At 40.6% G+C, this 15,000-nt stretch overlaps 1 protein-coding gene across 1 annotated transcript in view; it reads right to left on the reverse strand.

The window, feature by feature from the left end:
• Positions 1-292: 292 nt before the first annotated feature.
• LOC119484128 (caskin-2-like) overlaps positions 293-15,000 on the reverse strand; it is a 35,927-nt gene continuing 21,219 nt past the window's right edge. Inside the window, exons 4-5 of the mRNA XM_037762651.1 lie at positions 931-1,028; positions 293-685 (exon numbers count right to left, since the gene is read on the reverse strand). Coding sequence (XP_037618579.1) covers positions 507-685; positions 931-1,028 — 277 coding nt within the window. The 3' untranslated portion in view covers positions 293-506. The remainder of the gene's footprint in view (positions 686-930; positions 1,029-15,000) is intronic.

Genomic DNA, 15,000 nt, shown 5'->3' on the forward strand with positions numbered 1-15,000 from the left:
CATACCATAACATTACCTCCATACCGTAACGTTTAGAGGGTTAGAGTGTTATGAATCATGACGGAGTGGGTTAGGGTTAGAGGGTTAGAGGGTTAGGGTTAATGGGTTAGGGTTAGAGGGTTAGAGGGTTAGAGTTAGAGGGTTAGGGTTAGAGGGTTAGAGGGTTAGGGTTAGAGGGTTAGAGGGCTAGGGTTAGAGGGTTAGAGGGTTAGAGGGTTAGAGGGTTAGAGTTAGAGGGTTAGAGGGTTAGGGTTAGAGGGTTAGAGGGTTAGAGTTAGAGGGTTAGAGTGTTAGGGTTAGAGGGTTAGGGTTAGAGTGTTAGGGTTAGAGGGTTATAGGGTTAGGGTTAGAGGGTTAGGGTGTTAGAGTGTTATGAATCATGACGGAGTGAGTAAGGGTTATAGGGTTAGGGTTATAGGGTTATAGGGTTAGGGTTATAGGGTTAGGGTTATAGGGTTATAGGGTTAGGGTTATAGGGTTAGGGTTAGAGGGTTAGGGTTAGAGTGTTATGAGTCATGACGGAGTGGAGGTGTACTCACAACCTGGTAGTGTCCGTACTGAGCCGCCAGATGCAGCGGGATGTGTCCGTCCAGAGAAACGCCGTTCACAGACGCTCCGGAGCGAAGCAGCATCAGGACCGAGTCAGCTTTCCCCTGCCAGGCTGCGTAATGCAGCGGACGCATCCCTGCACACATCAGACACTTTAATGTTGATTCACTCATTCATACACGGACGTCACGGAGTCATGGCCAGTATTAATGAGTCTAGAATCTGACACAGTGACCGTCGTAACAGACGGAAATATGGTGAAGTCTGACCGCAACATTAGACTACGCCAACACGCCAACACGCCACGACGCCATGACGCCACGACGCCATGACGCCGCGACGCCGCGACGCTACGACACCACGACGATGTGTGTTTCTCACCGTTGCTGTCCTTGACGTCCACGGTGGCCTGAGCCTCCAGCAGTGCCGACAGCAGCTCCGTGGTCCCGGTGAGGGCGGCGTGGTGCAGCGCCGAGAACCTGACGGGTCACAGAGAGTCATTAGAAACCAGCTGGATCCACATCAGACCACATCAGACCACATCAGACCACATCAGACCACATCAAACCACATCAGACCACATCAGCTCACATCAGACCACATCAGACCACATCAGACCACATCAGACCACATCACACCACATCAGACCACATCAGCTCACATCACACCACATCAGACCACATCAGACCACATTGAGAGGTGGTGCGGGTCTGTGGGAACTCCAGACGACCCAGTACGGAGTGGGGACTGGTAGCTGGAGAGGTTCCAGTTCACCTCCTGGGCACTGCTGAGATGTCCTTGAGCAAGGCACTGACCCCCTAGAACTGCTCCCCAGACAGCTGTAGAGTAGCTGCTGCTCCTAATATATAAATATATAATATATATATAGATATATATTATATATCTATATATATATACAGACGTGGACAAAATTGTTGGTACCCTTCCTTTAAAGAAAGAAAAACCCACAATGGTCACTGAAATAACTTGAAACTGACAAAAGTAATAATAAATAAAAATTTACTGAAAATGAACTAATGAAAATCAGACATTGCTTTTGAATCTGTAACTCTCAATGAGACTTCTGCACCTGTCCACAGGTATGTTGGCCCACTCCTCGTGAGCAAACTGCTCCAGCTGTCTCAGGTTTGAAGGGTGCCTTCTCCAGACTGCATGTTTCAGCTCCTTCCACAGATGTTCAATAGGATTTAGATCAGGGCTCATAGAAGGCCACTTCAGAATAGTCCAATGTTTAGTTCTTAGTCATTCTTGGGTGTTTTTAGCTGTGTTTTGGGTCATTATCCTGTTTGAAGACCCATGACCTGCAACTGAGACCAAGCTTTCTGACACTGGGCAGCACATTTCGCTCCAGAATGCCTTGATAGTCTTGAGATTTCATTGCACCCTGCACAGATTCAAGACACCCTGTGCCAGATGCAGCAAAGCAGCCCCAGAACATAACCGAGCCTCCTCCATGTTTCACATTAGGTACAGTGTTCTTTTCTTTGGATGCTTCATCTCTTCGTCTGTGAACATAGAGCTGATGTGACTTGCCAAAAAGCTCCAGTTTTGTCTCATCTGTCCAAAGGACATTCTCCCAGAAGCTTTGTGGCTTGTCAGTATGCATTTTGGAAAATTCCAGTCTCGCTTTTTTATGATTTGGTGTCCTCCTCGGTCGTCTTCCATTAAGTCCACTTTGGCTCAAACAGTGACGGATGGTGCGATCTGACACTGATGTACGTTGACCTTGGAGTTCACCTCTAATCTCTTTGGAAGTTGTTCTGGGCTCTTTGGTTACCATTCGTATTATCCGTCTCTTCAATTTGTCATCAATTTTCCTCTTGCGGCCACGTCCAGGGAGGTTGGCTACAGTCCCATGGACCTTAAACTTCTGAATAATATGAGCAGCTGTAGTCACAGGAACATCAAGCTGCTTGGAGATGGTCTTATAGCCTTTACCTTTAACATGAAGGTCTATAATGTTCTTTCTGATCTCCTGAGACAACTCTCTCCTTAGCTTTCTGTGGTCCATGTTCAGTGTGGTACACACCATGATACCAAACAGCACAGTGACTACTTTTCACCCTTTAAATAGGCAGACTGACTGATTACAAGTTTGAAGATACCTGTGATGCTATTTACAGGACACACCTTAGTTTAACATGTCCCTATGGTCACATTATTTTACATCTTTTCTAGGGCTACCATCATTTTTGTCCAGGCCAGTTTCATTAGTTTGTTTTTTAAAATGATTCTGTTGAACCAAAATTAAAAAACAATGTCTGATTTTCATTAGTTCATTTTCAGTGAATTTTTATATATACTGGAAAAACAAAGTTCGGAAACTTGTGTTTGGTGGATTATTTCTCTGTTGTATCAATGCTAATGGTCATTGTATTTTACATCGTTGGAAAGCCTGTTTATTTACCTTCACAATGATGTCCAACTTGTAAGGATCATGCATTTGTGGGATGAGCAGCACAGCTGATTATGTGGGGAGCGCCCAAGAAAAATTTGCCAAAATGCTCTTCCAATGGTAAACAGTGTATTCTCATAAGGCTACCAGGAAGCCTGCAATGACTGCCCTTCACCGTCAGGCCCGTTGGCGCTGGTGTCTCCAACACAGACAATGGAACCTGAACATGTGGGGGAATGTCATGTTCAGTGATGAGTCCAGGTTCTGTCTGCCAAAGTTGGATGGCAGGGTGAAAGTATGGAGACGACGTGGAGAACGCTATGCTGATTGTTGAACCGATGGAGTAACAGCTTTTGGTGGGGGCAGTGTCATGGTGTGGGGGGGGGGCATCTCCCTCACTGGCAAAACAAGGCTTGTCATCATTGAAGGCCATCTCAATGCAGGGAGATATCGGGATGAGATTCTGCAGCCAGTGGCGATCCCATATCTCCACAATCTGGGACCTAACTTCATCGTCAAAGATGACAACGCTCGCCCCCACAGAGCCAGGGTTATCACAGACTACCTCCACAATGTGGGAGGAGAGAGAATGGAACGGCCTGCCAAGAGTCCACACCTCAACCCAACTCAACACTTGTGGGATCAGCTTGGGCGTGCTGTACGTGTTAGAGTGACCAACACAACCACGCTGGCTGACCTGCAACCAATCCTGGTTGAGGAATGGAACGCCATCCCACAGCAACGTGTGACCAGGTTGGTGACCAGCATGAGGAGGAGGTGCCAGGCTGTTGTGGCTGCGTATGGATCTTCCACCTACTGAGGCTCCTGACGGTGTATTAAATGAATAAAGTGTAAAATAGCCAATATGTCTTGTTTGTTCCTTGTTACTGATAGAGAGTTCAATCATCCAATCCACCAAACAACTCAAAACAAGAGTCAACACCAACAGGAGAATACACTGTTTACCATTGACGGAGCATTTTGGCAAATTGTTCTTGGGCGCTACCCACATAATCAGCTGTGCTGCTCATCCCACAAATGCATGATCCTTACAAGTTGGGCATCATTGCGAAGGTAAATAAACAGGCTTTCCAACGATGTAAAATACAATGACCATTAGCATTGTAACAACAGAGAAATAATCGACCAAACACAAGTTTACGAACTTTGTTTTTCCAGTTTATTATTACTTTTGTCAGTTTCAAGTTATTTCAGTGACCATTGTGGGTTTTTCTTTCTTTAACAGAAGGGTACCAACAATTTTGTCCACGTCTGTATATATATATATTATATTAGATATACTGTATATCTGATCTATAGGCTATAGGAACTAAATAATGGAGCCGCCCTTTAATGGATTCATCAGTGGGCTGAATATAATATATTAATATTATAATATAATAAAATATAATATAGTAATATTATAATATATTAATATTATAATATAATATAATATATTAATATTATAATATAATATAGTAATATTATAATATAATATAATATAACATATTATATTATAATATAATATAATATAGTAATATTATAATATAATATAATATATTAATATTATAATATAATAAAATATAATATATTATAATATAATAAAATATAATATATTATAATATTAATATAATATAATATATTATAATATAATATTAATATATCTAGATGAGTGGTGATACGAAGGACAAGAGGAAGGAAGAGGACACGGAGTCCCAGGAGATCAGCTGCTCGTGTTTTTGTAGAAACTAAATCCAATGTCTTTAAAGTGATGTGTAGAGTTGATATCTTGTTATCAGCTGCTGATTGTGTTCCTGTTAGTCAGACGCCGACCTGCAGCTACAGGTGAACTACAGCTCATCAGTCACACCTGTTTAATAAAACGGTTAACCCCTTCAGCTTCAGATATAGACGTATACGTGACACGCAGAATCAGCAGCGCTGGTCGGTATAATGATGGATTATAGAAACATCACCTCAAATTAATGTTACAAAATGCATCTTATCAGAGAAGTTATCAGACATGATGATGTCATCACATTTATTATTATTATTATTATTATTATTATTATTATCACAGAACAGTAACACAACTAATCGGTGATGTTTGGTGAAACTTACAGGAAGAATCACAGCAGCCTCAAAACCAATTAATAAAACAGGCAACAATTGATCAAACAACAAAGATTTACTTTACTACTTGTATACTATACTATATATCACTTATATATTATACTATATACTACTTGTATACTATACTATATATCACTTATATATTATACTATATACTACTTGTATACTATACTATATATCACTTGTATACTATACTATATATCACTTGTATAGTATGCTATATACTACTTGTATACTATACTATATACTATTTGTATAGTATGCTATATACTACTTGTATACTATACTATATACTACTTGTATAGTATGCTATATACTACTTGTATACTATACTATATACTATTTGTATAGTATGCTATATACTGCTTGTATACTATACTATATACTACTTGTATAGTATGCTATATACTACTTGTATACTATACTATATACTACTTGTATAGTATGCTATATACTACTTGTATACTATACTATATACTATTTGTATAATATGCTATATACTACTTGTATACTATACTATATACTACTTGTATAGTATGCTATATACTACTTGTATAGTATGCTATATACTACTTGTATAGTATGCTATATACTACTTGTATAGTATGCTATATACTACTTGTATAGTATGCTATATAATACTATAGTATTTTGGACAAAAACAGAACAAAAAAAATACTGAATCTTTGAGGCACATATTGATATTTGAGAAAACAATATATCGACCTCAGTATGTTGTTGTTGTTGTTGTTGGTGTTGTTGTTGATGTTGATGTTGGTGTTGTTGATGTTGTTGATGTTGGTGTTGGTGTTGTTGGTGTTGTTGATGTTGGTGGTGTTGTTGTTGATGTTGTTGATGTTGATGGTGTTGGTGTTGTTGATGTTGTTGATTTTGATGTTGATGGTGTTGGTGTTGGTGTTGTTGATGTTGATGTTGGTGGTGTTGTTGTTGATGTTGTTGATGTTGATGGTGTTGGTGTTGTTGATTTTGATGTTGATGGTGTTGGTGTTGGTGTTGGTGTTGTTGGTGTTGTTGATGTTGTTGATGGTGTTGGTGTTGTTGATGTTGGTGGTGTTGTTGTTGGTGTTGTTTATGTTGGTGTTGTTGTTGTTGGTGTTGTTGATGTTGATGTTTATGGTGTTGGTGTTGTTGATGTTGGTGGTGTTGTTGATGTTGATGGTGTTGGTATTGGTATTGGTGTTGGTGGTGTTGGTGTTGGTGTTGGTGTTGTGGGTGTTGTGGGTGTTGTTGTTGGTGTTGTTGATGTTGGTGTTGGTGTTGTTGATGATGATGGTCTTGTTGTTGGTGTTGTTGATGTTGATGGTGTTGGTGTTGTTGGTGTTGTGGGTGTTGTGGGTGTTGTTGTTGGTGTTGTTGATGTTGGTGGTGTTGGTGTTGGTGTTGTTGGTGTTGTTGATTTTGATGTTGATGGTGTTGGTGTTGGTGTTGGTGTTGGTGTTGTTGATGTTGGTGGTGTTGTTGATGTTGATGTTGATGGTGTTGGTGTTGGTGTTGTTGATGTTGATGTTGATGGTGTCGATGGTGTTGTTGTTGGTGTTGTTGATGTTGATGTTTATGGTGTTAGTGTTGGTGTTGTTGATGTTGGTGGTGTTGTTGTTGGTGTTGTTGATGTTGATGGTGTTGGTATTGGTATTGGTGTTGTGGGTGTTGTGGGTGTTGTTGTTGGTGTTGTTGATGTTGGTGTTGGTGTTGTTGATGTTGATGGTCTTGTTGTTGGTGTTGTTGATGTTGATGGTGTTGGTGTTGTTGGTGTTGTGGGTGTTGTTGTTGGTGTTGTTGATGTTGGTGGTGTTGGTGTTGTTGGTGTTTTTGGTGTTGTTGATTTTGATGTTGATGGTGTTGGTGTTGGTGTTGTTGATGTTGGTGGTGTTGTTGATGTTGATGTTGATGGTGTTGGTGTTGGTGTTGTTGATGTTGATGTTGATGTTGATGTTGATGTTGATGGTGTTGGTGTTGTTGGTGTTGTTGATGTTGATGGTGTCGATGGTGTTGTTGTTGGTGTTGTTGATGTTGCTGGTGTGGGTTTTGGTGTTGGTGTTGGTGTTGGTGTTGTTGGTGTTGTTGATGTTGATGGTGTTGGTGATGGTGTTGGTGTTGTTGGTGTTGTTGATGTTGATGTTGGTGGTGTTGTTGTTGGTGTTGTTGATGTTGTTGATGTTGTTGGTGTTGTTGTTGGTGTTGTTAATGTTGATGTTGGTGTTGTGGGTGTTGTTGTTGGTGTTGTTGATGTTGATGGTGTTGTTGTTGGTGTTGTTGATGTTGATGTTGATGTTGATGTTGATGTTGATGTTGATGGTGTTGGTGTTGGTGTTGTTGGTGTTGTTGATGTTGGTGGTGTTGTTGATGTTGATGTTGATGGTGTTGGTGTTGGTGTTGTTGATGTTGATGTTGATGTTGGTGTTGGTGTTGGTGTTGGTGTTGTTGGTGTTGTTGTTGTTGTTGTTGTTGATGTTGTTGATGTTGATGTTGGTGTTGTTGATGTTGTTGATGTTGATGTTGGTGTTGGTGTTGTTGGTGTTGTTGATGTTGGTGGTGTTGTTGTTGATGTTGTTGATGGTGTTGGTGTTGTTGATGTTGATGTTGGTGGTGTTGTTGTTGATGTTGTTGATGTTGTTGATGTTGATGGTGTTGGTGTTGTTGATTTTGATGTTGATGGTGTTGGTGTTGGTGTTGGTGTTGTTGGTGTTGTTGATGTTGTTGATGGTGTTGGTGTTGTTGATGTTGGTGGTGTTGTTGTTGGTGTTGTTTATGTTGGTGTTGTTGGTGTTGTTGTTGTTGGTGTTGTTGATGTTGATGTTTATGGTGTTGGTGTTGTTGATGTTGGTGGTGTTGTTGATGTTGATGGTGTTGGTATTGGTATTGGTGTTGGTGGTGTTGGTGTTGGTGTTGGTGTTGTGGGTGTTGTGGGTGTTGTTGTTGGTGTTGTTGATGTTGGTGTTGGTGTTGTTGATGTTGATGGTCTTGTTGTTGGTGTTGTTGATGTTGATGGTGTTGGTGTTGTTGGTGTTGTGGGTGTTGTGGGTGTTGTTGTTGGTGTTGTTGATGTTGGTGGTGTTGGTGTTGGTGTTGTTGGTGTTGTTGGTGTTGTTGATTTTGATGTTGATGGTGTTGGTGTTGGTGTTGGTGTTGTTGATGTTGGTGGTGTTGTTGATGTTGATGTTGATGGTGTTGGTGTTGGTGTTGTTGATGTTGATGTTGATGTTGATGTTGATGGTGTCGATGGTGTTGTTGGTGTTGTTGATGTTGATGTTTATGGTGTTGGTGTTGGTGTTGTTGATGTTGGTGGTGTTGTTGTTGGTGTTGTTGATGTTGATGGTGTTGGTATTGGTATTGGTGTTGGTGGTGTTGGTGTTGTGGGTGTTGTGGGTGTTGTTGTTGGTGTTGTTGATGTTGGTGTTGGTGTTGTTGATGTTGATGGTCTTGTTGTTGGTGTTGTTGATGTTGATGGTGTTGTTGGTGTTGTGGGTGTTGTTGTTGGTGTTGTTGATGTTGGTGGTGTTGGTGTTGTTGGTGTTTTTGGTGTTGTTGATTTTGATGTTGATGGTGTTGGTGTTGGTGTTGGTGTTGGTGTTGGTGTTGTTGATGTTGGTGGTGTTGTTGATGTTGATGTTGATGGTGTTGGTGTTGGTGTTGGTGTTGTTGATGTTGATGTTGATGTTGATGTTGATGGTGTTGGTGTTGTTGGTGTTGTTGATGTTGATGGTGTCGATGGTGTTGTTGTTGGTGTTGTTGATGTTGCTGGTGTGGGTTTTGGTGTTGGTGTTGGTGTTGTTGGTGTTGTTGATGTTGATGGTGTTGGTGATGGTGTTGGTGTTGTTGATGTTGTTGATGTTGGTGGTGTTGTTGTTGGTGTTGTTAATGTTGATGTTGGTGTTGTGGGTGTTATTGTTGGTGTTGTTGATGTTGATGGTGTTGTTGTTGGTGTTGTTGATGTTGATGTTGATGTTGATGGTGTTGGTGTTGGTGTTGTTGGTGTTGTTGATGTTGGTGGTGTTGTTGATGTTGATGTTGATGTTGATGGTGTTGGTGTTGTTGGTGTTGTTGATGTTGATGTTGATGTTGATGTTGATGTTGATGTTGGTGTTGGTGTTGTTGGTGTTGTTGATGTTGATGGTGTTGGTGTTGTTGATGTTGGTGGTGTTGTTGTTGGTGTTGTTTATGTTGGTGTTGTTGGTGTTGTTGATGGTGTTGTTGTTGGTGTTGTTGATGTTGATGTTGATGTTGATGTTGCTGGTGTTGGTGTTGGTGTTGTTGGTGTGTAAAGTGTAAGATGATGACTGCCCTGAAAATTACGCTTCTGATTCTGTGGATTATTGGCCTCCGTGGACAATGTTTGTCGGTGCAATTTTCAACCGCACACCTGAGTGGCAACATGGACAGGTGTGGCGAGGAGCCGTGCCTCGCACGCTCGTACAGTCGAGAGACTTTGCTGGAGCTACAACCCGAGCTGACACGGGAGATGACATCAAGCCACGTCTCCCATTCGATGCTGGATAACATCCCTCAGGAGCTGATCAGAACGAATAGGAAAAAGAAACGAGGAAAAAGAGGAGGTATTCGGAACCGACTACGGCGGAGATTCAATCGGCCACGTCTTCCATCTATTGTTCTTACAAACCTGCGCTCGCTGAGCAATAAAGTGGATGCGATACGGACATACACAAGATACTGTAACGAATTCCGTGAGGCATCATTGTTATGCTTAACGGAAAGCTGGCTGCAAGCTACAATGCCCGACTCTCTCTTTGAAGTCCCGGGATTCACCCTTGTGCGGGCAGATAGGGATGCGGACTCTGGAAAAACTCGGGGAGGCGGTATTTGCGCGTACATAAATGATCTATGGTGCAGATCGCACTCAGTTAAATATAAGATCTGTGATCCCAATGTAGAAATTCTCGGCATGACGTTACGACCTTTTTATTTACCTAGAGAGTTTGGATGTATACTGCTGTTTGTTGTGTACGCGCCTCCCAGCGGCAAAGCGTCACAGGCGGCCAGCACCATAGCTAACTGTGTTCATGAACTACAACTCAGCCACCCCGATGCACCGGCTATAGTGGTGGGGGACTTGAACCATTGGCACTTGGAGACTGTGTTACCTGGGTTCGAACAGTATGTTAAGGACCAGACAAGAAAAGACAATATCCTGGACAAGTGTTTTGTAAACGTTAAAGGTGCTTATGTTTCCAAGTGTAGGCCACCCATATTAAATTCCCATCATAACGTTGTGCACATGATCCCAGTGTACAAGACCAAACTCAAGCAAAGTAAACCAGAAAAGAAAGTGATAAGGACATGGACAAATGAAAGCAGGGAGCAACTGAAAGCCTGTTTTGATTGGACAAATTGGGAAATCTTTCAGGAGGGATCACAAGAAGAAATGACTACAGTTACAAATGATTATATAAATGTTTGTGTACAGCTGGTTGTCCCCACAAAGGAGATTAAAATCTATCCAAATAATAAATCATATGTGACCAGGGACATAATACAGGTAATAAATACAAGGAAAGTGGCTTTCAAAAACAAAGATTATGGAGCACTTAAACAGATAGGAAAAGAGCTCAAAATCAAATTGAGGAAAGCAAAACTGGTACACAGACAGCTTCTGGAAGATGCCTTTAAAGCTAATAACTCTAAAAAGGTGTGGGATACCATGAAATCTATGACAGGAATGTCATCTCCAACTAAACCTATTGTGACAGATAATGAATTTTGCTTTGCCAACGACCTAAACACTTTCTTTACCAGATTTGAGTGCACTGAAATACTTAAAACTATTATACCAACTACCTCAGACAGAATTGTCATCACTGTCGAAGATGTTAGGAAAAGTTTTCGGTGTACAAATTCCAAGAAAGCTGCTTGACCCGATGAATGCAAGGCTTTCCTTCTGAAGAACTTTGCAACCGAACTGGCACCAGTGTGGCAACCAATCTTTCAGGCTTCTGTAGACACACACACTGTACCTCTGACATAAAACCTTTACCCAAAATACCATGTCCTAAAGAACACAAGGATTTCAGACCAATAGCCCTTACCTTAGTGATTATGAAATCTCTAGAAAGAATTCTGCTCCAATATCTTGTCAGTACAACAAAAGACAAACTCGATCCATATCAATTTGCATATAAGCAGGGTTGTGGTACAGAAGACGCTGTTGCCACTCTGGTTCATATTATTACGAAACATTTAGACAAACCAAAAACCTATGCAAGAGCCCTTTTTCTAGACTTTTCATCAGCCTTCAATACAATACAGACAGACATTTTGGTGTCAAAAATGGTCCAGCGGGAACTGAATCCCTATTTAATTCACTGGTATGCCTCTTTTCTCACTAACAGAGTTCAAATAGTAAAAGTGAATAAAACCCTTTCCACTGCCATCACGACCAATGTCGGGGCCCCCCAGGGTTGCGTGAGTTCAGCTATGCTTTTCACCTTTTACACCGATGACTGTCGTACAAATACAAATACACCAAATCAATATATTCTAAAGTATTCTGATGATACGGCTATAATATCTCTGTTAAGTCACTCGGACAACCCTGAGCTGCACCAACATGGCGTGAACAAAATGGTCGAGTGGAGTGACAGCAATGCTCTTCAGATTAACACAAAGAAAACGGAAGACATTGTATTTCACCGTCTGATTCTCATAAAGTTCCTATTGTTATTCATAACGAAAAAATCCAGCAGGTATTTTCATATAAATATTTGGGAGTAATGATTGATCATCTGTTATCTTGGAAAGACCACATTGAATGTGTCTGTAAAAAGACAAAACAAAGAATTGACTTTCTCCGCCGCCTCAGGTTTTTTGGGGCGAGTAAACAAATTCTTCTTTTGTTTTTTACTTCTGTGATTATGAGTGTTCTGCAGTATTGTTATTCTACATGGTACAAGAGTTTGTCCACTACTTTAAAGTCAAAAACTGCTTCACCAAATGAACATCTGCTCAAAGATAGTAGGTCAACCTCTTCAGAAACTCTATGAATCAGCCTATCATAATAACATCTTAAGGCTGACCAACAACATCGTCTCTAACCCCAACCATGTTCTGAACAGTGAATATCAATTTTTACCATCAAATCAGAGATACAGGGTTCCACGATGTAATAAGGTCAGACTAAAGCACTCTTTTGTACATCAGTCAATCCTTAAACTAAATATGGAGCCTAATCCCAGATCAAATGTGCGTTAAAGGGCCCTGAATATCGTCTTCTGTGATTTTAATGTTTAAATGTTTGTATCCTTGTTTATTGTCTTTGTCCTTTCTGTGATGTTGCAAACGGAGCTGCTGTGATGCAAAACACATTTCAGACCTGTCTGACAAAGTATTATCGTATTATCGTATCGTATTATCGTATTATCGTATCGTATTATCGTATCATATTATCGTATCGTATTATCGTATTATCGTATTATCGTATTGTATTATCGTATCATATTATCGTATCGTATTATCGTATTATTGTATCGTATAGTATTATCGTATTATCGTATCGTATTATCGTATCGTATTATCGTATTATCGTATCATATTATCGTATCGTATTATCGTATCATCGTATCATATTATCGTATCGTATTATCATATTATCGTATCGTATATTGATAATTTATTGTTTAAGTTCCGTGAAAATCGTATAAAGAAAGTGTAAATAGAGTTGTTGACAAAACAAGACATTTGAAAACATCATGTTGAGCTTCAGGAAATATTTGTCACGATTTTCAGACATTTAATCTGAAATCTAATGAAATAGAAAACAAACTGAACTTCCTGCCTTTACTTTGGAATAAATTCCTGACGTGAACTCATGTGAGCGTCCCCCCCATGTGAGCGCCCCCCCCCCCCATGTGAGCGTCCTCCCCCCCATACAGGAGAGGAAACAGAGCTCCCGGTTAGATGTGCTGGTCTGTAAATAAAGAGACATTAGAGGAGACGGAGATGAATAAAGACGGAGGGGGGGGGGGTCTCAGCGCTGCCTTTCTCTCTGTTGCGTAACGTGGTCGCTGGTATTCAGTAACAGACGGCGCCGCGAGCGGCTCCAACAGTAATGGATTACTGAGAGCAGGAGAGAGCGACAGGAAGTCAGGAGGTTGAAAGGGAGCCGGGGGGAAGTCGGCATGTTGTGGTAGAACCAGAGTCAGATAACGATGAAGAGACGCTGCAGCAGGAACACAGTATTCACATCTCTAATATCACACTCTGAAAATACTCTGTTCGGTGTGTTTTAGCTGGTAAGGTCTACCGGTCTAGTCACCGTGACCTCACCCGTTGGTTTGTGGACTTTGGTGCTGAAGCCTCGAGTTCGGCGTTTTGGCTGTCACCATCTTGGTTATTTGGCGGTCTCCGTTGTCAGTGTCCAGTCTGTCCTGGCTGCTCGATCCTACCCAGAATACCCTGAGAGAAGACCCGCCCCAACCCACCCTTTGATTGGCTACTGGCTTTTAAAGCTAACTCCGTTCAGAGCTAGCGAACTCCGGTACGCTAGCTCTGAAGGCGAGCCGGTCCGAACTCCGGTCCGCTAGCTCTGAAGGCGAGCCGGTCCGAACTCCGGTACGCTAGCTCTGAAGGCGAGCCGGTCCGAACTCCGGTACGCTAGCTCTGAAGGCGAGCCGGTCCGAACTCTGGTACGCTAGCTCTGAAGGCGAGCCGGTCCGAACTCCGGTACGCTAGCTCTGAAGGCGAGCCGGTCCGAACTCCGGTACGCTAGCTCTGAAGGCAAGCCGGTCCGAACTCCGGTACGCTAGCTCTGAAGGCGAGCCGGTCCGAACTCCGGTCCGCTACCTCTTAAATCCACTTCTGAGAAGTTTTTAGGCAACAAATGTGTAGCTGGGTCACCGACATCCATCTTGTTTCGTTCTTTGGGGACACAAGAGGGGGGAGCGAAGTACAACCGAACGCTGAATAAAACAGCTAACCCTAATCCTAACCCTAATCCAAACCCTAATCCCTAACCCTAACCCTAACTACGATGCTCAGCCTGTTCTCAGACACCATTCGTAGATATACTGATAAAAAGTAATGTGGTGTAATTCATATATGTCCCATGAAATCCTTTCGTATGTAATCTATATAATCTATGTAATCTATATAATCTATATAATCTATGTAATCTATATTATCTACATAATCTATGTAATCTATGTAATCTATATAATCTATATAATCTATGTAATCTATGTAATCTATATATTCTATGTAATTTATGTAATATATATATATATAATCTATGTAATCATGAACCAGGAAGTATAATGAGCAATAAACGCTGCGTAGGGATGAGGTCAGGGTTTATTTATCACTGGTTTATTTATCACTAGTTTATTTATCACTAGTTTATTTATCACTGATTTATTTATCACTGGTTTATTTATCACTAGTTTATTTATCACTGATTTATTTATCACTGGTTTATTTATCACTGATTTATTTATCACTGATTTATTTATCACTAGTTTATTTATCACTGGTTTATTTATCACTGGTTTATTTATCACTGATTTATTTATCACTGGTTTATTTATCACTAGTTTATTTATCACTGGTTTATTTATCACTGGTTTATTTATCACTGATTTATTTATCACTGGTTTATTTATCACTAGTTTATTTATCACTGATTTATTTATCACTGGTTTATTTATCACTGATTTATTTATCACTGGTTTATTTATCACTAGTTTATTTATCACTGATTTATTTATCACTGGTTTATTTATCACTGGTTTATTTATCACTGATTTATTTATCACTGGTTTATTTATCACTAGTTTATTTATCACTGGTTTATTTATCACTAGTTTATTAATCACTAGTTTATTTATCACTGATATATTTTTTCACTGATTTATTTATCACTGGTTTATTTATCA

The sequence above is a fragment of the Sebastes umbrosus genome (genome assembly GCF_015220745.1).
Source record: "Sebastes umbrosus isolate fSebUmb1 chromosome 14 unlocalized genomic scaffold, fSebUmb1.pri SUPER_14_unloc_1, whole genome shotgun sequence".
NCBI lineage: Eukaryota > Metazoa > Chordata > Actinopteri > Perciformes > Sebastidae > Sebastes > Sebastes umbrosus.